This window comes from Sebastes umbrosus, chromosome 16 (genome assembly GCF_015220745.1).
Source record: "Sebastes umbrosus isolate fSebUmb1 chromosome 16, fSebUmb1.pri, whole genome shotgun sequence".
NCBI classification, from domain to species: domain Eukaryota; kingdom Metazoa; phylum Chordata; class Actinopteri; order Perciformes; family Sebastidae; genus Sebastes; species Sebastes umbrosus.
The window spans coordinates 16,722,628-16,748,540 of record NC_051284.1 but is presented as its reverse complement, the minus strand read 5'-3'; the positions used below and the strand labels follow the sequence as shown (position 1 = coordinate 16,748,540).

Genomic DNA, 25,913 nt, shown 5'->3' with positions numbered 1-25,913 from the left:
CTTTAATCAGACCATTCAATAATGAAAATATATTTAGATATTATGCATAGTTTTGGTTTGCTGATACTAACTTTTATTTGTAAACACATAAAAAGTTATATATTCAAAGAAAGTGTCACATCATAAACACTTATCTTTACATAAACCTAAAACTTAAGGCTTTTTGATGTCATCATTTTCCACCAGTGGCAGCTCCCAAAGAGCCCAAGAAGGAGCCAAAGGAAAAAATCCAAACTAAACCTGTAAAACCAGGTAATGCAAAGCCATCCATAGAGCCATACTGATAATAATAATACATTTATATTAAATTTAAAAGGCACAGTCACTGTTTTATCTTGGATTGGGACTTACATATTGTAATTAAGATGTTCAAGTGACAGACTGAATTCCACCATTTTTAACTGAGTGTTGACGTTGTCTCATAGAAGAAGAATCAAGTTTCAATGAAGTGCAACCATTACATGTTTAATGTGAAACTAAGATGAGCTAATGAATTATTTATTTTTAATATTCCCCAATAATAGAGGTTCTTGAAGTTCCTAAGGTGAAAGCCAAACCAGAACCTGCAAAGAAAGGTAAAAGCATGCTTTTATTGTTTTGTGTCAATTCATTTGTAAAAGTAACTTGAATGTGATGTTTTTCTTTAGCTGTTTAGATGCTCCATAACCTATAATATCTCACCAATCTTTAATCAGACCATTCAAGAATGAATCTCCTGGTTAGATATTGTGCATATGTTTTGTATGCTGACACTAACTGTTTATGTGTAGAACACATAAAAGGTTATACAATCAAAGACACTGTCATATAGTAAACACTTATATAAACTTTATATAAACCTAAAACTTAAGGGCTTTTTGAAGTTATAATTTTCCCCCAGTGGCAGCTCCCAAGGAGCCCAAAAAGGAACCAAAGGAAAAAGTCAAACCTAAACCTGTAAAACAAGGTAATGCAAAGCCATCCATAGAAGCATAGAGCATGGCTAAAGATACTGTTATGATACATGTACAGTGTTCATGACAACGCAATATCTGTAAGCAGTTGTACTTATTCATAGAAGAACCCAAAGAGAGACCTGACTGGAGCTTACAAAAGGCAAAATAGATTAATAGGTTTATTTTGTTCAATGAAGGGTATATTTATTTTCTCTGTATAATTTATGTGAAACTGTTCAATCAGCTTTTCCTTTTTATTTCAGACGCTGGACTCAAAAAGGCTGCAAGTAGGATTAAAATAGTCAAGAAGAAGGTTGCGTCTGTCCTGAAGAAGGAACATCTTAATATTACCAGAGCAGGTGAGATAATACAGTATGTAGAAGAACAAGTCACAGTGACATTTTATCCTGACTGTCCTCACCTGAAAATGACATTATTGGTCACTTGTGTTGCTTTCTGCTTTTCATTTCAGCTGATGTACCCATGAAGGCAGTAAAGGTGCTGAAAGCTAACAAAAAGCAGATAGTTCCTGTCCTGAAAAAGGAGCAAATGAATGTTACAAAAACAGGTAAGTAACAGGCCAGAATCAATATAATGATATGTGAACTTTATGCTACAGTGTGTGAGATTAGGCGATCTTTATCGTGAATTAAGAGGAGTAGCGCAGTATTTAAAACTGCTGTTCTAATAATTATGCGTTTATATTATATTTGAAATATAAATCTCATCATTTTGGATTGGGACTTAAATAATGTAATTAAGAGGTTCAAGGCTAAACAACATAATAGGTATCAATCTGACATGTCAAGTGACAGATTGAATTCCACCATCATATAACATAGCGCTGTCATGGTCTCATAGAAAAAGAATTATAGTTTCCATAAAGTGCAACCACTACATGTCTAATGTGAAGCTAAGATGAGCTAATGAATTATTATTTTTAAATATTCTCCAATAATAGTGGTTCCTGAAGTTCCTACGGTGAAAGCCAAACCAGAACCTGCAAAGAAAGGTAAGAGCATGCTTTTACATTTTTGGTGTTAATTGTCAATTAATTTTTAGTAAATTGAATCTGATGTTTTTTTTTTACATCTTTAGATGCTCCATAACCTATATCTTGCAAATCTTTAATCAGACCATGCAATATGAAAATATGTTTAGATATTATTCATTGTTTTGGTTTGCTGATACTAACTTTTATTTGTAAACACATAAAAAGTTATATATTCAAAGAAAGTGTCACATCATAAACACTTATCTTTATATAAACCTAAAACTTAAGGGCTTTTTGATGTCATCATTTTCCACCTGTGGCAGCTCCCAAGGAGCCCAAGAAGGAGCCAAAGGAAAAAATCCAAACTAAACCTTTTAAACAAGGTAATGCAAAGCCATCCATAGAGCCATACTGATAATAATAATACATTTATATTACATTTAAAAGGCACAGTCACTGTTTTATCTTGGATTGGGACTTACATATTGTAATTAAGATGTTCAAGTGACAGACTGAATTCCACCATCTTTAACTGAGTGTTGTCGTTGTCTCATAGAAGAAGAATCAAGTTTCAATGAAGTACAACCATTACATGTTTAATGTGAAGCTAAGATGAGCTAATGAATTATTTCTTTTTAATATTCCCCAATAATAGAGGTTCCTGAAGTTCCTAAGGTGAAAGCCAAACCAGAACCTGCAAAGAAAGGTAAGAGCAATGCTTTTATTCTTTTGTGTCAATTCATTTGTAACAGTAACTTGAATGTGATGGTTTTCTTTAGTTGTTTAGATGCTCCATAACCTATAATATCTCACCAATCTTTAATCAGACCATTCAAGAATGAAACTCCTAGTTAGATATTGTGCATATGTTTTGTATGCTGACACTTACTGTTTATGTGTAAAACACATAAAAAGTTATACAATCAAAGACACTGTCACATAGTAAACACTTATATAATCTTTATATAAACCTAAAACTTAAGGGCTTTTTGAAGTTATAATTTTCCCCCAGTGGCAGCTCCCAAAGAGCCCAAGAAGGAACCAAAGGAAAAAGTCAAACCTAAACCTGTAAAACAAGGTAATGCAAAGTCATCCATAGCAGCATAGAGCATGGCTAAAGATACTGTTATGATACATGTACAGTGTTCATGACAACGCAATATCTGTAAGCAGTTGTACTTATTCATAGAAGAACCCAAAGAGAGTCCTGACTGGAGCTTACAAAAGGCAAAATAGATTAATAGGTTTATTTTGTTCAGTGAAGGGTATATTTATTTTCTCTGTATAATTTATGTGGAACTGTTCAATCAACTTTTCCTTTTTATTTCAGACGCTGGACTCAAAAAGGCTGCAAGTAGGATTAAAATAGTCAAGAAGAAGGTTGCGTCTGTCCTGAAGAAGGAACATCTTAATATTACCAAAGCAGGTGAGATAATACAGTATGTAGAAAAACAGGTCACAGTCACATTCTATCCTGACTGTCCTCAACTGAAAATGACATTATTGGTCACTTGTGTCGCTTTCTGCTTTTCATTTCAGCTGATGTACCCATGAAGGCAGTAAAGGTGCTGAAAGCTAACAAAAAGCAGATAGTTCCTATCCTGAAAAAGGAGCAAATGAATGTTACAAAAACAGGTAAGTAACAGGCCAGAATCAATATAATGATATGTGAACTTTATGCTATAGTGTGTGAGATTAGGCGATCTTTATCGTGAATCAAGAGAAGTAGAATAGTATTTAAAACTACTGTTCTAATAATTATACATTTATTTATTACGAGGTTCAAGGCTAAACAACATGATAGGTATCAATCTGACATGTCAAGTGACGGACTGAATTCCACCATCTTGTAACATAGTGCTGTCCTTGTCACATAGAAAAAAATATATAGTTTCCATAAAGTGCAACCATTACATGTCTAATGTGAAGAAAAGATTAGCTAATGAATTATTATTTTTTTTAATATTCTCCAATAATAGAGGTTCCTAAAGTTCCTAAGGTGGAAGCCAAACTACAACCTGCAAAGAAAGGTAAGAGCATGCTTTTAATTTGTTTGTGTTAATTGTCAATTCATTTGTAATAAATTGAATCTGATAGTTTTTTTTAGCCGTTGAGATGCTCCATAACCTATATCTTGCCAATCTTTAATCAGACCATTCAATAATATAAATATGTTTAGATATTATTCATAGTTGTGGTTTGCTGATATTAACTTTTATTTGTAGAACACATACAAAGTTATATATTCAAAGAAAGTGTCACATCATAAACACTTATCTTTATATAAACCTAAAACTTAAGGGCTTTTTGATGTCATCATTTTCCACCAGTGGCAACTCCCAAGGAGCCCAAGAAGGAGCCAAAGGAAGAAATCCAAACTAAACCTGTAAAACCAGGTAATGCAAAGCCATCCATAGAGCCATACTGATAATAATAATACATTTATATTCAATTTAAAAGGCATAGCCACTGTTTTATCTTGGATTGGGACTTAAATTTGTAATTAAGATGTTCAAGTGACAGATTGTGTTTTCCTTGTCTCATAGGAGAAGAATTATAGTTTGGATGTAAAGTGCCATATACCATTACATGTTTAATGTGAAGCTAAGATGAGCTAATACATTTTTTTTAATGTTCTCCAATAATAGAGGTTCCTGAAGTTCCTAAGGTGAAAGCCAAACCAGAACCGGCAAAGAAAGGTATGAAAGGAATTAATTTGTAAAAGTAACTTGAATGTGATGGTTTTCTTTAGTTGTTTAGATGCTCCTTAACTTATAATATCTCACCAATCTTTAATCAGACCATTCAAGAATGAAACTCTTAGTTAGATATTGTGCATATGTTTTGTATGCTGACACTAACTGTTTATGTGTACAACACATAAAAAGTTATACATTCAAAGACAGTGTCACATAATAAACACTTATATAAACCTAAACCTTAAGGGCTTTTTGGTGTTATAATTTTCCACCAGTGGCAGCTCCCAAGGAGCCCAAGAAGGAACCAAAGGAAAAAATCAAACCTAAACCTTTAAAACAAGGTAATGCAAAGCCATCCATAGAAGCATAGAGCATGGCTAAAGATACTGTTATGATACATTTACAGTGTTCATGACAAAACAATATATGCAAGCAGTTGTGCCTAGTAGATGTACTTACTCATAGAATAACCCAAAGAGAGGCCTGACTGGAGCCTAAAGGAGGCTAGATAGATTGATAGGTTTCTTTTGTTCAATGAAGGGTATATTCATTTCCTCTGTATAATTTATGTGAAACTGTTCAATCAGCTTTTCCTTTTTATTTCAGATGCTGGACCCAAAAAGGCTGTAAGGAGGATTAAAGTAGTCAAGAAGGAGGTTGCGTCTGTCCTGAAGAAGGAACACCTTAATGTTACAGAAGCAGGTGAGATAATACAGTATGTAGAAGTACAGGTCACAGTGACATTTTATCCTTGTGGTTAGTATTTGATTCATTTTGCAGTGACAAAGCTTGACCCAGTTGTTTAAATGGAACAAAAAGAGAGACTGTCCTCACCTGAAAATGACATTATTGGTCACTTGTGTCGCTTTCTGCTTTTCATTTCAGCTGATGAACCCAAGAAGGCAGTAACGGTGCTGAAAGCGAACAAAAAGCAGATAGTTCCTGTCCTGAAAAAGGAGCAAATGAACGTTACAAAAACAGGTAAGTAACAGGCCAGAATCAATATAATGATATGTTAACTTTATGCTACAGTGTGTGAGATCATAAACAATAGACAATCTTTAAAATATCATGATTTATATCACATTCAACCCTTGTGTGGTGTTCATGTTTTTGTTACTCAGCCAATGTCCGCAGGTCTGATGGACCCACCCCAGTATTGGGTTTTTAAATCAATAAAGCCAAAACAATTTATGTAAAAATACTTAACAGATGTTTACTTTATCGTAATTATAAGCAATATAGACAGCATATGGTTAATATTTGCCTCTGTGGGATAATATTGATGAACAAAAGTGCTATTTGTTTTTTGTGATAAAATGTAATTAAAAAGAAAAATCAATTATAATGAAGATATGGGTTGAAAAAAACATTTATCTTGAACAAATATAAATGAAACAAGGTTTTTATTGATGTTTATTTCTTTGAACTTAATTAGAAATTCATGTCAGTCTACACAACACGAACCCCATTGAACACATAGCCTATTCATGCCAGCTTATACAACACATGAGGGGCAGAGTTTCACTGTGTGTGTGTTGTATTTTTTGACATCCATATTTCTGCACTTACTGGCTGCTGAGGGGCTTGTTTTTGAGCTGCCGGATGGTCAGTCTCATCCTCTTCTTCATACTCACTGTCAGACTCTGAATTGACAGAAATGTGATCCTCATATTCTGAAAACTCTTCATCTTCATCTTCCAAAGGTTCTCTCTCTTCTAAAATCATTTCTAAAGCCCTCTAAGCAGAGAACCTTTTCGCCATCTTGATCGATTGCGATAAGGAGCCACACAGCCAATTTGCAGCTGGGATATAGTGTGAGGAAAATATAGAGTAGTTCCCGCAAGACAGAGGGTAAAAAGTGCGGGAATGTGGGAGCAGACAGGTGTCGGTGCTTAAAATGTAACAAACTTGGCGGGAACAGCAGGAGCAGAAAGACAAAACTCACACACATAGAAACAAACACAAACAAACAAACAAACAAACACACACACACACACACACACACACACACACACACACACACACACACACACACGCACACGCCACACACACACACACACACAAACACACATCAAACAAACACACAAACACACACACACACACATACTCGTGTTTCCCGCTTGTGGGGCCCGGTTTATTTTACCCAATAGTGGGGCCCACCCTTTCCCGTGGTTCTACACTTCTGTAAAAAATTAGGCAAGATAAAATAAAAATCCTAAACACAAAAAGCACTTAAATTTAACGGAATTCAAAACTTTTTTTCCCACACTCACACACACACACACACACACACACACACACACACACTTACAGCAGGCCCAGGTCAGAGGAGGACAGACTGAAGGAACTGTACACAGCACCTGCAATTTCCACACATTTATCTCCCTCGGGTCCAGAGGACCAGAACACCACATATGTAATATAATTGTGTAGGGGGTTGTACAGTGAGCAGTCATTGAAAAATGTGTTCTTTTATATGTTCGACACAGAAAATGAGCCAAGGCCAATGAGTCTGAGGTTGAAAAAATAATTAATCGCATCATTTTTTCTTATACTAAACATTGAAAACGGGTTCCACAGACTCTGAATACCACACAAGGGTTAAAAAGCCAAGTCACTGTTTTATCTTGGATTGGGACTTACATATTGTAATTAAGATGTTCATGTGACAGATTGAATTCCACCATCTTTTAACTGAGTGTTGTCCTTGTATCATAGAAGAAGAATTATAGTTTGGATGTAAAGTGCCATGTACCATTACATGTTTAATGTGAAGCCAAGATGAGCTAATGAATTATATTTTTGAATATTGTTCAATAATAGAGGTTCCTGAAGTTCCTGAGGTGAAAGCTAAACCAGAACCTGCAAAGAAAGGTAAGAGCATGCTTTTATTTTTTTGTGTCAATTAATTTGTAAAAGTAACTTGAATCTGATCTTATGCTCCATAACCTAATATCTCAGCAATCTTTTATTAGACCATTCAATAATTAAAATATATTTAGATATTATGCATAGTTTTTGTATGCTGACACTACAATAAATAACTTTTCTATGTGTTCTACACATAGAAGTTATATATTCAAAGAAAGTGTCACATCATAAACACTTATCTTTCTATAAACTTAAAACTTAAGGACTTTTTGGTGTTTAATTAATAACTAATTTTCCACCAGTGGCAGCTCCCAAGGAGCCCAAGAAGGAGCCAAAGGAAAAAAATCAAATCTAAACCTGTAAAACAAGGTAATGCAAAGCCATCCATAGAGCCATACTGATAATAATAATACATTTATATTACATTTAAAAGGCACAGGCACTGTTTTATTTTGGATTGGGACTTACATATTGTAATCAAGATGTTCATGTGGTAGACTGAATTCCACCATCTTTAACTGAGTATTGTCCTTGTCTCATAGAGAAGACTTATAGTTTGGATGTAAAGTGCCATGTACCATTACATGTTTAATGTGAAGCTAAGATGAGCTAATTAATTATATTTTTGAATATTCCCCAATAATAGAGGTTCCTGAAGTTCCTAAGGTGAAAGCCAAACCAGAACCTGCAAAGAAAGGTATGTGAGGAATTAATTTGTAAAAGTAACTTGAATCTGATGTGATTTTAGTGGTTTAGTTGCTCCATAACCTAATGTCTCATCTATCTTTAATTCATTAAAGAATTCAACCAATTCAAGAACTAAACTTAACCATATATTCTAGTTTGGTATCATGCATATTTTTTGTATGCCGACACTAAATTTAGTTATATATTCAAAGAAAGTGTCAGATAATAAACACTTATCTTTATATAAACCTAAAACTTAAGGGCTTTTCGATGTCATAATTTTCCACCAGTGGCAGCTCCCAAGGAGCCCAAGAAGGAACCAAAGGAACAAATCAAAACTAAACCTGTAAAATCAGGTAATGCAAAGCCATCCATTGAGCCATACTGTGAGCATGGCTAAAGATACTGTTGCGATACATGCAGTTTTCATGACAACACAATACTTGTAAGCATTAGTTGTACATAGTAGATGGGCTTACAAGGTCCCAAAGAGAGGCCCGACTGGAGCCTAAAGGAGGCTAAATAGATTGATAGGTTTCTTTTGTTCAATGAAGGGTATATTTATTTTCTTTGTATAATTTATGTGAAACTGTTCAATCAGCTTTGTCTTTTTATTTCAGACGCTGAACCCAAAAAGGCTGCAAGGAGGATTAAAGTAGTCAAGAAGGAGGTTGCGTCTGTCCTGAAGGAGGAACATCTTAATGTTACAAAAGCAGGTGAGATAATACAGTATGTAGAAGAATAGCTTAACTCAGTAGTTTAAAAGGAACAAAGAGAGAGACTGTCCTCACCTGAAAATGACATTATTGGTCACTTGTGTCGCTTTCTGCTTTTCATTTCAGCTGATGAACCCAAGAAGGCAGTAACGGTGCTGAAAGCGAACAAAAAGCAGATAGTTCCTGTCCTGAAAAAGGAGCAAATGAATGTTACAAAAACAGGTAAGTAACAGGCCAGAGTCAATATAATGATATATTAACTGTATGCTACATTGTGTGAGATCATAAACAATAGACAATCTTTAAAATATCATGATTTATATTACATTTAAAAGGCACAGTCACTGTTTTATTTTGGATTGAGACTTACATATTGTAATTAAGATGTTCAAGTGACAGATTGAATTCCACCATCTTTTAACTGAGTGTTGTCGTTGTCTCATAGGAGAAGAATTATAGTTTGGATGTAAAGTGCCATGTACCATTACATGTTTAATGTGAAGCTAAGATGAGCTAATGAATTATATTTTTGAATATTCCCCAATAATAGAGGTTCCGGAAGTTCCTAAGGTGAAAGCCAAACCAGAACCTGCAAAGAAAGGTATGTAAGGAATTCATTTGTAAAAGTAACTTGAATCTGATGTGGTTTTAGCGGTTTAGTTGCTCCATAACCTAATATCTCATCTATCTTTAATTCAATAGATAATTCAACCTATTAGAGAATTAAACTTAACAATATATTCTAGTTTGGTATCATGCATATTTTTTGTATGCTGACACTAACTTTAGTTATATATTCAAAGAAAGTGTCAGATAATAAACACTTATCTTTATATAAACCTAAAACTTAAGGGCTTTTCGATGTCATAATTTCCCACCAGTGGCAGCTCCCAAGGAGCCCAAGAAGGAACCAAAGGAACAAATCAAAACTAAACCTGTAAAACCAGGTAATGCAAAGCCAGCCATAGAAGCATACTGCAAGCACGGTTAAAAATACTGTTATGATACATGTACAGTCTTCATGACAACACAATACTTGTAAGCATTAGTTGTACATAGTAGATGTGCTTACAAGGTCCCAAAGAGAGGCCCGACTGGAGCCTAAAGGAGGCTAAATAGATTGATAGGTTTCTTTTGTTCAATGAAGGGTATATTTATTTCCTCTGTATAATTTATGTGAAACTGTTCAATCAGCTTTGTCTTTTTATTTCAGACGCTGAACCCAAAAAGGCTGCAAGGAGGATTAAAATAGTCAAGAAGGAGGTTGCGTCTCTCCTGAAGAAGGAACATCTTAATGTTACAAAAGCAGGTGAGATAATACAGTATGTAGAAGGACAGGTCGCAGTGATATTTTATCATTGTGGTAAGTATTTGATTAATTTTTTAGTTTACAGAGCTAATGAATTATATATTTTTTGAATATTCCCCAATAATAGAGATTCCTGAAGTTCCTAAGGTGAAAGCCAAACCAGAACTTGCAAAGAAAGGTAAGAGAAAGCTTTTATTCTTTTGTAAAAGTAACTTGAATCTGATGTTTGTTTGTTTTTTTGCTGTTTAGATGCTCCATATCCTAATATCTCGCCAATCTTTAATGAGACCATTCAAAAATTAAACTCTAGTTAGATATAATTCATATTTTTTGTTTGCTGACACTAACTTTTTATGTGTCTAACATTACATATTCAAAAAAAAGTGTCACATTATAAACACTTATCTTTATATAAACCTAAACCTTAAGGGCTTTTTGATGTCATAATTTTCCACTAGTTGCAACTCCCAAGGAGCCCAAGAAGGAACCAAAGGAAAAAATAAAACCTAAACCTGTAAAACAAGGTAATGCAAAGCCTTCAACAGAGCCATAATGCAAGCATGACTAAATATATTGTTATGATACAGTTTTCATTATAATACAATATTTGTAAGAATTAGTTGTACTTACTAGATGTGCTTACTCGTGCTGCACCCGATTCAACTGTTATGAGACCATTAAATATTTGTTATTGGTCGCTATAAGCCTCATAAATGTGGGTCAGTAAGGGCATACAATGTTATAAAAGGGAAACCAAAACTAAAAAGCAACGCCATCTTCTAACACGTTTTTCTAACACAGTATGTAAGACAAGTCACAGTGACATTTTATCTTTGTGGATAGTATTTGATTAATTTTGCAGTTTGCAGTGTTAATGAATTGATGAACAGATTGGATCCTGCCAATGTCCTTGTCTCATACAGTCTACTACAATTATAGTTTGTATAGAGAGCTACTATTACATGTTTAATGTGAAGCTAAGATGAGCTAATGAATTCAATTTTTGAATATTCCCAAAATATAGAGGTTCCTGAAGTTCCTAAAGTGAAAGCCAAACCAGAACCTGCAAAGAAAGGTATGAAAGGAATTGATATGTAAAAGTAACTTAAATGTGATGGTTTTTTTTTAGCTATTTAGATGCTCCATAACCTAATATCTCATCAATCTTTAATTAGACCATACAAGAATGAAACTCCAGATATAATGCATATGTTTTGTTTGCTGACACAATTGTTTTATGTGTTGTAGAACACATAAAGAATTATATATTAATATAAAGTATCATAATTTTCCACTAGTGGCAGCTCCAAAGGAGGTCAAGAAGGAACCGAAGGAAAAAATCAAAACTAAACCTGTAAAACCAGGTAATGCAAAGACTCACTGATGCTGCAGCCCCATTTGGGGACTGTCTCACTAACTGGAAAACTGGAAATAGTTACATCTACAACTTTATACCCCATTTATATCAATGAGGACAGGCTAAATAACAGAGACAGCTCCCTGCATAATGCAATACAGTTCAACAGCACCACAAAATGCATCCTCAACACCTATTTTAAGAGTTTAAACAAAAAACTGAACATTATCATGAAGGTCGCATTTATTGCAGGACTGTTGTATTAGACTACATCAGTTTTAGCTATAGGTGTACCTGATACACTGAAAACTGAGAGTATACTGTATACACACAGTTCAAATAATGTTCTTCAACACCATCCAAAAATAGCTTCTATGAATAAAATACTCTGCTAGAATGTGATATAAAGATTATCAGTTTACAATGCAGATGTTTTTGATGTAAACTCTAAAAGTAACTAATTAAAAGGCAAATCTCCACTAACTCTGTGTCCTATTTTGTGACACAGAAGTCCGAAAGGAAAAGGCCAAAGCTGCTCCTGCTAAGAAAGGTAACACACACATTATGAGTTTATAAGTTCTTGGTAATATTTTCAATCACCAAAGAGCAAAATGATTGTCACAATGGAAATAAAACTATCCTGTTATAATAAATATTGTGCTTTTGACACACAGAAGCTGTTGCTCCCAAAGAAAAGGCCAAACCAGTCATCTTGAAAAAAGGTAAGAATAAAAAAGATAAAGAATGAAAATAATAAACTAACTACATCTTGAACTGTAATGACATACTGTGTATTTTATTTTCAAATGTCTGCTGCTGACAGAACAAGAGAGCGCTGTCAGAAATGCCTCTCTGGTGAAACATAGAGTCAAAATAGTGCCTATGAAAAAAGATAAATTATTTTGCTTTATTTGTTTTATTATGTTCAGATTTTGAATTGAGTCAATGATCCTCAGCATGTTTTTTGTTCACTTTTTCTTTTCAGAAGTCAAGGCGCCCAAAGAGAAAGCCAAAGCGGTCTCTGCAAAGCCAGGTATTGTACATTTAAATATTTCAAAAACCAAAATGTTCATGACATCAAGGTTTGGTATTGCATTCTGATCATCATGTTTTATGTTTTTTTTCTTTAGTAGTTAAGGTTTCAAAGCAGGAGCCCAAACCAGTTCTGACAAAGAGAGGTAAGAGACGTAGGTTTGTATTTAGCTTCATCGTTCCAATGTGCCATCTTATTTTCAGGAATGACAAATCTAAAATCTCTTTACACAGAACCTGCTCCACTCAAGACAAAACCAGCCCCAGTAGTCAAAGGTAAGAAATCAACATTTATGTTTAAATAAAGGAGCAACCGATTTTTCGACTCATTCAATTTATCTTACAGAGGCAGGAGTACCGCGCAGAAATGTCTCAATAACAGAGGAGAAGATGAAAGTTGTGCCACTGAAGAAAGGTACATCTTTTTGTTTCCACACTAACTTTAATATTTTTCATATGCTCACCACTACAGTGTGCTTTTTATTATAGAAAATGCTGATTGCTTAACATACATTTATGACTTTTGAATTTCAAACAATTAGCAATACTGGTGCTTTGCATTTTCATTTTTTGTTCAACACAAATATTGTCCCTTTTAGTGCCTGTAACTCCAAAAGAGAAAGTCAAACAAGCACCAACAAAAAAAGGTAGTTATATGGATGAAAACTAGTTTTACCAATCAAATATTATTCATATTCATTTCATACCCATATGATATGTGAATTACTTACAATATTATTAACTTATTCTTTTTTATTTTAATGCTTTTATTTCAGAAGCTGAGGTTCTCAAGGAGAAGAAGGCCAAGCCAGTGACTCCCACAAAAGGTTTGTTTTTCTTCATTTGTTTTACAATGTATTGGTCTCTCTTTTATTCCATCCATCCAGATTGTAGTTTTGCAACAGTAGTTTTTTTGTGGTTTCTCACTTGACTGGATACATTAGAATTAATGGAGCCGTGTATTTCTCTAGCACCTGTTATCAAAGCAAAACCTAGATCTGCTGAAAAGAAGAAAGGTACGCCACAGAAGTGTGTTTCTGTGCTTTTGTAATAACATGTGGCTGCTGATGAAATGCTCACACAGACTTCGTGCTTTATTGCCACATTGAAAATATATATTATAATTAGGGCTGTCCTCGACCAAAGAAATTCTTAGTCGACTAACACTCAAACTATTCGGTTGACTAATCGATTAGTTTATTTAAATCTAATATAGTTTCTCCACAAAGCATCACACAAAAGCACTACATTCAAATCTTGTGTTTACCAGAGATGTGCTCATAAGTTTCTTAGAAATAAGCATAAACATAAACATAAAAAACGGCTAATCGACTAAAGACATCTTAGTTGACTAAACCAAAACACAGATTAGTCGACTAAGAGGGGGCAGCCCTAAATATAATAATTTTAAAGATATGTTGAGGAAACGACCCAAATTTTCCTGTGAAAACTGTCATTTTCAGTTTGGTCATTTTCATGCTTAAACGTTTAATAAATTATAATTCCCTAAAAAAGACTTATCTAAGCTGCATTGCGTAGGTGTGAAACGTGGCTTGAAAAAGGCTTGTAGCTTTTCAAACAGTTATTGTGACATTTTCCCTCGTTTCTTTTAATCTAGAAGCTGTTGTGAAAGAAAAGGCAAAAACCTCACAGAAAGGTGCGTCCACAGGACATAGTGTGGACGCATTTTCCACTTTCCAGATTAAAAACTGTAACAAAAACTGTAACATACAAACCAGATTTCCAGGAAATGTTCTCATGCTTAATAGCAGAAATTTCAAATCACATCTTAAAGAAATATGATATTGTTTCAGTACAATTGTCACTCATCAAAAAGCAAGAATCATCACGCCACTTATTTTTTCTTCTTTCTCTTTAGAACCTGAGGCCAAGCCAGTTCTTGCCCAAAAAGGTAATGCAGATACAATCCATCATTACTTGGCATGAAGTTAATTATCTAACTTTCCTTTACACAAATCATTCTCATTACACTCAGCACCTGAGGTTACAAAGGAGAAGCCTAAGCCAGCTCATGAAAAGAAAGGTTAATATCTAATTAAAGCAACAACAAAGTCACAGACATTTTTAAATTGTGAAAATTCACAATTTAAAAATAATTTGTTTTTTCATTTCAATTAGCTCCTTCTAAAAAGAGGCTGATACAAAGAGGGAAAAGGTCAAATCACTCCAAAAGAAGAAAGGTAGCCTGGCACTGCCATTTGCCTGCAGATGATTCGCTTACAAAAATGATTGGTATCATCTATAATTAGATGCTAATTATGTTTTATTGTAAGCAACATAGCTACTTTCTGAGTATAAACAATTGCTTACATTTTTATTTACTCAGAGCCCAAAAGGCCAGAGGAGAAAGTTAAACCAGCTGTTAAAAAAGGTACAAAAACAACAACATTTACTTCTCATATTGTCATGTTTGGTGACAAATACATGCACTGAATACTTAAAAATCAGCTCTTTGTGTCAGTATGGCATTTTCCATTAATGTGCTATAATTATACCCAACCATTATCATAAATAAACATGTATTAATTGCATTTTCTCCCAGAATTGTTGAGGGAAAAGGCCAAAACCAGTCCACATAAAGAAAGGTACATAAGCGGTGCTTCAGTAGGAGTAATCCATGTTACCAGTGTGTGATTGTGATTACAGTGATCTAGTCACAAAATGTAGGTCACTGTAAAATCTGGATTAGATTGCTCAGGAGGGAAACAACAATAAATCAACATAGTAAATGGAGAGTGATTTCTAGGCAAATGTCATATGCAAACATCTGTTTCTATTTGGTGATCCTGAGGAATACTGTATGCTTAGGTGTAGTTCGTAGATTTGCAAGCACTACATACACAGATTTTGTCAGGCTTTTCTAACTCACCCCTTACCTTCTAAAACGTAGACAATAAAGAGCTGAGATTTCAAAGCAAAAGCTGTTTTAACCCACCAAACATTAACAATGTGTTGTAAATGTTGAAATGTATCTGGATGCTTCATGCCCTTTGCTCTAGAGTGGAAGATTATAAAAATATAAAACATGCAGAGAATCACACAGCCAGAAGCATCAAATGTGGACAAACCAACACTGGTCAAGTGGTTTTCTCAGAGCACAATTCAGATCATTGTGTTTTGCAGAAAAGCCCCCAAAAAGGTTCAAATCAATAATATTTCTCTGCTCAACAAAGATGAACTTTCTAACACTAATTACAGCTTTCTAGTTGTTGATCCCTCATGCACTGCAAGCTGCTTTTCGACATTAATTTTGTTGTGCCAATGCTGTGGCTCCAGCTGCAATACGCATTGTTGAAAAATGAGCTAATTGTGGCTTCCGCTCTCAATTTATGTGTCCCAATTGTCCGAGTCTGACCTTAGATTCCCTTTTTCAGAACTGGAGGCTGCTAAAGAAAAGGACAAACTTGCTGCAGTGAAGAAAGGTACAGTGTTTAGTACAATGACAACTATTATTTAGATCAAGTTATTATGGAACTGGAGTCAATTTAGTGATGCATTTGAGACTTACGGTTTTATATATGCTGCAACGCTATACCGCCAGAAATACTTCCACACATAAAAAGAATGTATATCAATTGCATTTTCTTCCCGATGACGCAGACATTTCTAGGGAAAAGACCAAACTGGCCCGTGTGATGAAAGGTATATTTGTGGTGCTTCAGTAGAGGCAGCACTTCATGTAACCATGTAACCTTCATGGTAATCTGATTACATGTAACCTGAAGGCGAATAGAAGATTTTCCTGCTGAATGTCAAAGTGTCTATGAATCCTTTATAGAAAATACCAAAAATGAAGATTATTTATTCAGCAAGAAACTATTCGGTTATAGATTTATAGACAATAATTTAGAGAATATACAATATAGATTATTGTCTATAAATCTTAGGCTTATAGACAATAACTGTAGAGCTTAACAATTTTCCAGTATCTTACTGAACATGCATGCTAGTAGATTTAACAACCCTAAGAAGTCTCTTTGCTATGAGGTTTTCAGTTTTCAGGCTTTTCATAATAAACATACATAAACAAACAACATATACTGTAAGTTAAAGTATAAGTTTGAAGTAAATGAGCCACAGCCAACATCAATGTCCTGAAACTAATGAAACATGCATATATGCTACACTTGCTTACACAAGCAAGAAAGAAAAACCCTTTTACTTTCACGAAGGGGTAAAATGAAACAAAACATTACTTCAAATATGTTGTAATTGTTCATTTCTTGCCTGCTTGTGTTTGTTTCATATTTGTGAAACAGAGCTTGACGTTTTAAAAGAAAAGGTCAAATCCACTGCAACAAAGAAAGGTACTGCGTACGACCAGCTTTGAGTAGATCAATAAATCTACAATATGCTGTAAATTTATGGAACATTTGTGATTTATTGCAGAGGACAGAGTTCGTAGAGAAAAAACAGAGCCTGTAAAGAAAGGTATCTTGATTGTTAAGAAACTGACTCTGTGACCAGACAAACAGTGTACAGTACACCTGCTACTGTACACTGTTTTATGAATTATTCATTCATTATTTTTCTTTTCAGAAAAAACAGTTGAGAAGAAGGCAACTAAAGAAGTGAAAGCTAAAGGTACAGTGAACATTTACATCATCAAATCCGCAAAATGTCTGTGTGAAATATATATAACAAATACAATCTGCGGTTTTAGTCTACTCTGCAGAAAGCGGTTTGGATCTCTGACTAATAGTTATTAATCTTGTTGGTATTTACAGAGGACAGAGTTCTTAAGGAGATACAGGAGCCAGCTAAGAAAGGTATAATTCTTATAATAATCGCAACAAAAAAATGAGTGTTCGAACCTTATTTGCACACAGTAAATGCTCTTTTGTTGTAGAAAGATCTCCGGAGAAGAAAGTTGCCAAAGAAGAGAAAGTAAAAGGTACTGTATTGTACAGCAAAGCTGTAATTCAGGATTATATTGTATTGTTTTATGGTTAACACCGTGTTCTTATTTTAATAGAAGAGCCTTCTGTATCAGACAGCTTTCAAATGGAAGGTAAGTACAAATTCCTCTCTCATAACCGAAATATCACATAAGTATGCAAATTGCGCGCTCAGCGAGGGACAAAATACTGAACTGTACTGTTCTCCACAGAGGACCTGCCCTACTTCCAGTGTTTCTTTGTGGACGAGGACGAGGCCCAGTTTCCTTTCTATGCCTTCTCACCGCTGCAGATTTGAAGCTTCAGTCTGAATCCAGTCTGAGGTTTACAATTTAGTCAATTTTACTGATAACGACAAGGTCACGTCACGCCCTGCACTGCTGAAACGCAGGTCACTGTTGGTTTTCAGGAGAAAACCCTGGACAGCAGAGGATGATGGGAGATTTTATGTGATGGACCGGTTTTATTTTATTTCCAGATTTGGTTGAGCTCTCATACCAAATACATGCAGCCAGTGTCATTCCTTTAATTTTTGTTATTTATTTTATTGTGTTTTGAAAGGTGGATATCATGAGAATGTTGGAACAATATAGTATATTACCTCCGTGGATCTTTCATTTAGATCTTCACAGCAACACATGCAAATAAATACGATGGTGCATTTCTTTTTAAAGAAGGAACATAGTGTAGATTAATATGTTCCACTACGCTGTAAACAGGGTACAAAAATGGCCACAATTGCGGATTCAAGGCGGACAGGGGTTCAATTCCCAAATTTACTTGAAAAGTGGTTTGTACAGTAATCGTACACACATTTTTATGCACCGTCATCTGTGTAATTGTAGCTTTTTCCTTCATTGCATTGTAGATGGCAATTTTTTTTTTAATGCTCAACTTATCCTAAAGCCTTTGAATCAACAAGTGGGCATTTATAGTGTTTGTGCATAATTCTTGAAATTATTTCACTTTGTTTCTCACACATATTCCTCTATCTAATGAAAGGAACGTTTTTTTCTGTTTTTGTCTACTATGTCTGTTATGTGTCAAAAGGAATGACCACGCACTGTATATGAGAGCTCCCAAACGTACAGAAGAGACACCACCTTTAAAGTCTTATTAAACTGCCGACATGTGCACCAGCTCCTCATTTTGACATTGGCGCTAAAAACAAGCATTGCCCGCACCGTCAGAATGAAGTTTGAGTTCATATCGAAGTATCAGATTCAGTCTATAGATGGACGACGTGTTCTTTTACTTGAGATATTTTGATAATATTTGTTTTAGTCAATGAGAGGACGAGAATAAGTCTTTTCTTGCACTGTTATCAAAGATGTTTTACAAGTTGGAACATTAAAAGTAGGGCACATGTGATGGGTTTTTTTGTCAGTCAAAAGGGATGTGGCTAACAGCGATTCCTTGATAGACCAAAAACACACGGTCGCTAACTTTGGTCAGTGGCTGTTTGTCTGAGACGTAGACACACGATATATTTCAGTAACCTTTCGAATAGGTTCTTAACATGATATTAATGCATATCTTGTATTATTACATCCCATTAACTGTGCTAAAACAAGGTAACAGGATTCATATTACAGATTATGAACATCCTATGCATGTGATGTACAGTATGGGTTACATGATTTCAGATTGATTTCGAATACTAGATTGAAAAATCCAAGTCACGTATTTTGAAATCTCTGAAGAGTGATAGTATGAATAGAGCTGCAAGATTCAGCTCTTCTACAGGTTAATTTAACAACCAGAATGTGGTTGTTAACGTGTTTATGTTTAAGTGTAATATTTGAAATGAAACATTTGCATCTTTGATTATATCTGCACAGCGTGTGATTGCAATCTAAATTGTTGCAGATGGCGTCACGTGTTTTTGGCAGCAGATGATCTCAGATGTAAACTGGTACATTATTGCTCAGCTTGTAGCAGCTGTTGTTTACATATGGCTCTTTACATTTAGCTCCATATGCCGCATAGAAGACAGTTATTACAGCTTGTGGCACTAATCCCAAGTTTAATCAAATGTAAATCCACTAATAATAGAAACAATCTCTTTATTAGTCCATACAGGACTCATAAGACCCTCTGCAGCTCACAGTGAGCTCTGGCTCCAGTAACTGTACTGTAACAGCTGGAGATTTATGGTGACTATCACTGGTGTTGTAGGTTTTGTTCCTAAAATGACAATGAGAGTCTTTGGGTATTTATTTTGGAGGTATTGGATTTTAGTAAAGAAGACATTGTTGCTTAGTATAACAGAACGTTATACTAAGTTTTGATTTATGGTGACAAAAGATGACCGATTTGTTTCAACCATTTTAACTGAATTGTATCTAAAGACTCACTTTAACCAGTGAATATGTGCAATACATACATTTTTTTTTAAAAATATATCAGTGATCAAATCACTGTATGATTGTTTAATAGCCACTGAATTAAATGTGCATGATGTGTGTGTTTTTTTTTTGTTTTGTTTTATGTTCACAAATGTTTTTTGTGATATTTTTTTCCCAACTTTGAGAATGGCAACACTAAATACTTGAACTTTTGAATCATTTGATACCAATAACTCACATTTGGTGTTGCTAACAACTACCTAACCATTATTATTTTAAATGATGTCATTGTAAATAGTTAAATAAATGATAAAATAGACAGTTTTAACCCCACGAAACCATTACAACTGAAACTGCTCTTTAACTGCAGTTAAAGTCACATTATGTATTATTTGTCAATAACATCTTCCTTGTGAGTAGTAGCGATTTGACATTAAAACAAAGCAATGCACGTGTTTCTTTTGTAAGTCATGTCTTTCTCTAAAAGGTGCCAAACACAATATCTCTAACACAAAGAGTAAGTCCCGCCTTTTTCTCAGGTGATGGAAAAGTTGGGGGTCAATGTGTTAGTCTCAACTGTTTATGATAACACTAAGTGGATGAGCAAAACAAAAAAAAATTATGTAATAGCTTGAGTATGAAGTGTATAACGTAATTATTGACATATGATTTATGCTTTCATTTCCAGTTGTATCAATTTTGTACAGTTTTGTGTGCATGTGGGAGTGGCTTTCTCAGTCCAGATATTTTGATTATCTATATCATCATCTTTATCATCTGTAATGAAGTTTGCCTGACGACGTTATGATAAATTCAAAATATTATTCTCCATGAATAGCTGATATTAACACATTTTCTTGCCCTTTTTCTTGTTGTTTTATTGTTACACATAATACAGTATATTCGCAGGAGTGTCAGGGCTATATACAGAATTTTGGAAATACTGAGATCATGAGTCCAAATTCTCCCAAAACAACAACACCCACCTAAGAAATTGATGAACTAGCCACCAACCGAACTCTGTATAAAATTTTGACTTTTTAAAAATATCAACAAAAAAAAAATTGTTTTATTTATCTATTCGGTTATATTTTCTGTGAATTTATCATCCAAAATGTTATTTCAAAGCCATCTCTTCATTGCCAGGTATGTAATTATGGTGGAGAATACTAAATCTCTTTTATTTTAATTTAACATATTTAATTGTTTTGCCTAAAAACAGACACATTTTAAGATAATACGCCTGAAATAAAATCTGAATCAGCCTTAAATGACATGTGTAATATGTATGTCATCGTTGAATATAATGTAATTTAACCCCCAAAATTTCCAGAAATTCAGATTTTTAAATGACCACATTGTATTTCCCTAATGAGGCCAGAGATGGGTTACTACTGACAGATTCCACATGAGGAGGAAACTCCCTCTGCTCTCCTGGGAAGCGTACGGAGAACAGAAGAAGCTACACTAAACTATTATCTCTCACTACAACATGGAATGTGATTTAATCTCCCTTTTCTGTCTTCTCAGTGGGATTGTGCTGCTGTGAATATTGTAACATAAACTCGCCTGAACTGGCCATCTAACTGTTTTCACCCCAAATACTTATGCAAATGACTTCGCCTGGTTTTGTGAGAAAAGAGGCAATTCTTGGCATGCTACAAACTGGAGCATAAAGACGGATTTTGATTGAAATTAATTCAGTGAGCAACGGCCGAATGAGTTCCACTCCAGTTACCAGGGTTTCTTTGTGTTGCCGGCTATTCAGAGGGGGCCAAAAAACCTGGCAGCCTGTGGGGTGAGATGAGAAGAATGGCCACTTGTAGTCACAGTGTTCAGTAGGCTAGGCACAACTCACAGGGCAGGACAGGGAGCCTTTAACTGGGCTTCTTAAAATGTGGGAAAGATGGAGGAACTTTAAAATGAACACAAGTCCCTCTTGTTTATTTAAAAGATGTAAAGACTAACTGTTGGAGATCACAAAGGTTTACTGACAGACTCTAATTTTAGATTTTGAACTGCTAACTGTGGGATATTGGATTGACACAAACTGTCCACATCCGGCACAGTGTCCTCTCTTAACTGCCTGTCATTTGTCACGCCAGCAGCAACATTCAATCACGGTTGGTCCACACACCATCGAATGATGCCTCTACGTAATGACACCACGACTAAAACCGGATTATCCCGAGGAGAGTGACATCACCACCCCCACCTCCAGCTCCTAGTTGTCTCTGACCATCTGGGGGTTACTGGAGGACATTCATTCCCACGAGTTCAATGGTCACACTGGCTGCTGGTGCTGCACGGCCGGCTCTGGCCCGCACAGTCACCCTGCAGCTGTCACCTGGAGCTGACCCGTCACAGGGAAAGCCCTGTTCCCACAACTTAGGTTGACATGTTTGAAAAGAAATGTAGGACTGGATTCAAAGTTGCATGAAAAAAAAAGTCAGCTCTGTTGTTGAGATAAAGTGGTACCACTACTTTTAAATACCAACTGAAAAGTCTGAGACATTGAGGTTTAGTCGAGCAGTTTATTTTTTCATTTTTATTTTATAACAGTTTTAGGCCCTTCACAGTCTGAATTTCTTACAAAAGATCTTACAAAAGATTTCCCAAAATATTTATCTCATGTTACAAGTGCAAATCACTGCATTACACTGTGAAAACAAACAAAAACATTTTTGTTAAAAAAAAAAAGAAAACAGAGAAAAAGGAGAACACTTTGTTGATCCTTTGCAGTGCAGGGGGTGATTTGCTCATTCAAGTAGGATGGTAAAGTTAGGCTTTCTCATATGTGCGGGTTGCCTCAACTCCCTCAAAAGTCAAAGTCTGTGAGGCAGAGAAAAGAAAAAGCAAAGGACATCCTTTATTACATGATAATTAAAATTAAGCTGTGATTTTAATGCAAAATCAGTCACACTGGATGTAAAGCATGTCATCTGCAGTGCATTAGGGTCATATAACATCGGTTATTACACCATTGCAAAGGCGAGGCAAGTGTATTTGAATATCTTAAAAACAGGGCAATATTTGCATCATAAAGTGCTTCACATAAGCACTTTATGATGCAAATGGCTCCATAAATTATCAAGTTACGTGTGTTATTTAATTCTTACCGCCACCATCTTCCCATCCTTGATTTCTCTGACAAATTTGGTCTCCTTGCCGTCCCACTTCTGCACTTGCACAAGTTTGGCTCCTTCCATGGTGAAGGTAGACTGCAAGCACAAGCACAGTATAAATTTAAACCATGTCCGGGTCAACCTGCAGCCAGAGGAGCACATGTTACACAGTTGAAGATTACACCCTGACTTTTTAAAACTCAGCTTACTTTGACATTCCGGTCATCGACTGTGGTCTCATCAAACTCTTCTCCAAGTTTGGCTGAGATCTCAGTGTTCTTGAAGGTGCTCTGGGTTTTCACCACCACTTTGTCCCCATCCTGGCTGATCACTACTGTTGGTTTGGTGACATTGCCCACTTGTCTTGTGGCAAAACCAACACCTGTCAAACAAAATAAATGCCTTTAGTAATGCATTACTGCACACAAATTAAAATAACAACTAATCACTTCTTTTTTGTACTTAAAAGTAAAAATAAAAAGCAAATGTTATCCCAGAAACATTGTTCACACTACAGTTATCTCTTATTTTTAAGGAGAAAAATAAATGATCTTACCAATTGCCTTCATGTATTCATCAAAGTTCTGGCTGTCGACCAGTTTCCATGTTGCGCAGAAAGCATCAACCATTTTTGCAGATGTTACTGGTCAGTTCAGTGTGAAACTATCAGAAGGACTCTTGTCTCTGTGCAGTAAATCCTGCAGCGTGTCTGCCTGCAACAATTAATACTGGGTGGGAGGGCGGGATTAGAGCGGCAGCGAGACAGCTGATTGGTTGTTCCAGACGTGTCGTGGGCTGTGATTGGCTGTCGCAAAATGATCCGTTATTGTAGTGTTTGAATGATGACTGACAATTGTAATGTGTTGTCTGGGTGATAAATGGAAATATAGATCAAATGTATACAAAAATTACTATAAAGACACAATACAAACATCTTTTTTTTCTCTCCATATATCTCATTTCTATATCTCATTATGACACTACAGCCATATTGCAGCAATGCTAGCGGCTTTGTGAGGCACTAAACCGGGGGTCAGCAACCTTTACTATCAAAAGAGACATTTTAGGCAAATAAATAAATAAATAAATAAATAAATAAATAAATAAATATCTGAAAAAACATTTGAGCATTGTGATGAAGGTAACACAGTTTATTGTCTAAGTATATAGTATATAAGTCTAATGCAGTGAGGGCCAAAGAGCAAATGCACTACGGAATAGTAGGGCCACATTGAGGGAAAAAACACCGGAGATTTCCAGCATAAAGTCGTAATATTACGAGAAAAAAGTCGTAATGTTACGAGAATAAAGTCATAACTTAACGAGAAAAAAATCGTAATATTACGAGAATAAAGTCAACTTTACGAGAAAAAAAGTCGTAATATTACGAGGATAAAGTCAACATTACGAGAGAAAAGGTGTAATATTACGAGAATAAAGTCATAACTTTACGAGAAAAAAAGAAAATAATATGACTTTATTCTCGTAATATTCCGACTTTTTTTCTCGTAATATTAGGACTTTATTCTCGAAATCTCAGATTTATTTTTTTTCCTCAATGTGGCCCTAATACTCCGTCATACCATAGACCTACAACGATGATAGATAAAAATGAAAATGTAAACAAAAAAACAGTTATTCATTTCCATTTTTTAAAATCCACAGGGAGCCTCTGGAGAGGAGGTTGCTGACCCCTGCACTAGACACTAAATGCTAACGCCAGCATGCTTAGCAGATGCAAGCTAATGATTACCATGTTCATCTTAGTTTAGCGTGTTAGCTTGCTATTATTTGCTACTTAGTGCTAAACACAAAGTAAAGAAATAAATAAAGCCGAGACCGATAAGAACTTCGTAACTTGGACAAATTATTATTGGACATGTCAAAAGTATGACATGATGATGGTATTGGAGAAAAGTATGATTCCCTAGTTAAAGGGACTGTTTGTAAGAATCAGAAATGCTTGTTAACAGCGACACCTGTGGCCGTTAAGTCAACACAAGTCAGCGTCGGGCTCTACATAGACATGAACGAGCATCGCTGAAAACAGTGAGGCGACACATGTCAGCTAAAACCACAATATCACTCTATATTCCAGCTGCTTGGCAGTAATGTTAGCTGACCAGACGAAGGTCTCTCCATGAATCACTGCTGATCCTAGTGTTGGTTTTTCCTGCTTCAGCCTCCCGACCGCGGTCGGATGGAAAAGGGGGGAGGTGAAGGCACCCGGTCGGAGACGATAATGTTTCTCGCTGCGGAGCACCTTCACTTCACAAGACACGGAAAACCTCTGTTGGTCTGGAGGAGCTGCAGCAGTTATTTCTGCACAAACGTCCACTGTACATTCACTAGATATTCTCAGAGCTGAACTTACTCTTCTGCAGTGTGTTGTGTTCATGCATGCACGTGAGAGTGGAGCGAGCTGAGTGAAGGCAGGCTGGCAGAGGAGCAGAGTACAGCAGAGACTCCGGCCCTGGAGATCAAAGCTACTGTCTCCTCTGCGTCCTCCGACCGCGGCCAACACTGTTTTGCAAGACGGGTTTCACTAGATATAACTTTGGTGCTTCTGTATAGTTTGTGTTGGAGTCTTGTGTGAACAGCGTAGCCACACGCGAGCGCGCATTGGACACCGACCCGGATTGATTTATATGTGTAAGAAGTTACAAACAGTCCCTTTAAAAAGTCATGTCATCTGCAGTGCATTAGGGTCATATAACATCGGTTATTACACCATTGCAAAGGCGAGGCAAGTGTATTTGAATATCTTAACAACAGGGCAATATTTGCATTATAAAGTGCTTCACATAAGCACTTTATGATGCAAATGGATCCATAAACTATCAGGTTATGTGTGTTATTTAATTCTTACCGCCACCATCTTCCCATCCTTGATTTCTCTGACAAAGTCCTATGTTCAC

At 35.5% G+C, this 25,913-nt stretch overlaps 2 protein-coding genes across 2 annotated transcripts in view; one reads left to right on the top strand and one right to left on the bottom strand.

The window, feature by feature from the left end:
• The window catches only part of si:ch211-266g18.10 (titin), a 47,679-nt gene extending 27,342 nt beyond the window's left edge, over window positions 1-20,337 (top strand). The window contains exons 58-108 of the mRNA XM_037746467.1: window positions 187-252; window positions 525-575; window positions 881-946; window positions 1,199-1,294; window positions 1,408-1,503; window positions 1,897-1,947; window positions 2,253-2,312; window positions 2,585-2,635; window positions 2,942-3,007; window positions 3,260-3,355; window positions 3,469-3,564; window positions 3,909-3,959; window positions 4,260-4,325; window positions 4,578-4,628; window positions 4,904-4,969; window positions 5,235-5,330; window positions 5,514-5,609; window positions 7,455-7,505; window positions 8,149-8,199; window positions 8,480-8,545; window positions 8,810-8,905; window positions 9,032-9,127; window positions 9,456-9,506; window positions 9,787-9,852; window positions 10,119-10,214; window positions 10,342-10,392; window positions 10,673-10,738; window positions 11,239-11,289; window positions 11,513-11,578; window positions 12,080-12,121; window positions 12,246-12,293; window positions 12,395-12,463; window positions 12,557-12,604; window positions 12,702-12,749; window positions 12,838-12,879; window positions 12,950-13,018; window positions 13,203-13,250; window positions 13,380-13,430; window positions 13,575-13,619; window positions 14,222-14,260; window positions 14,483-14,515; window positions 14,951-14,995; window positions 15,999-16,046; window positions 16,225-16,266; window positions 16,884-16,931; window positions 17,014-17,055; window positions 17,164-17,208; window positions 17,352-17,393; window positions 17,474-17,518; window positions 17,600-17,635; window positions 17,735-20,337. Of these exons, the coding sequence (XP_037602395.1) occupies window positions 187-252; window positions 525-575; window positions 881-946; window positions 1,199-1,294; window positions 1,408-1,503; window positions 1,897-1,947; window positions 2,253-2,312; window positions 2,585-2,635; window positions 2,942-3,007; window positions 3,260-3,355; window positions 3,469-3,564; window positions 3,909-3,959; window positions 4,260-4,325; window positions 4,578-4,628; window positions 4,904-4,969; window positions 5,235-5,330; window positions 5,514-5,609; window positions 7,455-7,505; window positions 8,149-8,199; window positions 8,480-8,545; window positions 8,810-8,905; window positions 9,032-9,127; window positions 9,456-9,506; window positions 9,787-9,852; window positions 10,119-10,214; window positions 10,342-10,392; window positions 10,673-10,738; window positions 11,239-11,289; window positions 11,513-11,578; window positions 12,080-12,121; window positions 12,246-12,293; window positions 12,395-12,463; window positions 12,557-12,604; window positions 12,702-12,749; window positions 12,838-12,879; window positions 12,950-13,018; window positions 13,203-13,250; window positions 13,380-13,430; window positions 13,575-13,619; window positions 14,222-14,260; window positions 14,483-14,515; window positions 14,951-14,995; window positions 15,999-16,046; window positions 16,225-16,266; window positions 16,884-16,931; window positions 17,014-17,055; window positions 17,164-17,208; window positions 17,352-17,393; window positions 17,474-17,518; window positions 17,600-17,635; window positions 17,735-17,820 (3,089 nt within the window). The 3' untranslated portion in view covers window positions 17,821-20,337. The remainder of the gene's footprint in view (window positions 1-186; window positions 253-524; window positions 576-880; window positions 947-1,198; window positions 1,295-1,407; window positions 1,504-1,896; window positions 1,948-2,252; window positions 2,313-2,584; window positions 2,636-2,941; window positions 3,008-3,259; window positions 3,356-3,468; window positions 3,565-3,908; window positions 3,960-4,259; window positions 4,326-4,577; window positions 4,629-4,903; window positions 4,970-5,234; window positions 5,331-5,513; window positions 5,610-7,454; window positions 7,506-8,148; window positions 8,200-8,479; window positions 8,546-8,809; window positions 8,906-9,031; window positions 9,128-9,455; window positions 9,507-9,786; window positions 9,853-10,118; window positions 10,215-10,341; window positions 10,393-10,672; window positions 10,739-11,238; window positions 11,290-11,512; window positions 11,579-12,079; window positions 12,122-12,245; window positions 12,294-12,394; window positions 12,464-12,556; window positions 12,605-12,701; window positions 12,750-12,837; window positions 12,880-12,949; window positions 13,019-13,202; window positions 13,251-13,379; window positions 13,431-13,574; window positions 13,620-14,221; window positions 14,261-14,482; window positions 14,516-14,950; window positions 14,996-15,998; window positions 16,047-16,224; window positions 16,267-16,883; window positions 16,932-17,013; window positions 17,056-17,163; window positions 17,209-17,351; window positions 17,394-17,473; window positions 17,519-17,599; window positions 17,636-17,734) is intronic.
• Window positions 20,338-22,390: 2,053 nt separating this feature from the next.
• fabp7a (fatty acid binding protein 7, brain, a) lies at window positions 22,391-23,715 on the bottom strand. Its single transcript, XM_037746456.1, has 4 exons — window positions 23,552-23,715; window positions 23,205-23,377; window positions 22,990-23,091; window positions 22,391-22,702 (listed from the first exon to the last, which is right to left on the bottom strand). The coding sequence occupies exons 1-4, from the start codon at window positions 23,622-23,624 to the stop codon at window positions 22,652-22,654; spliced, it is 399 nt and encodes a 132-aa protein (XP_037602384.1). The 5' UTR covers window positions 23,625-23,715; the 3' UTR covers window positions 22,391-22,651.
• Between the last annotated feature and the right edge of the window lie 2,198 nt (window positions 23,716-25,913).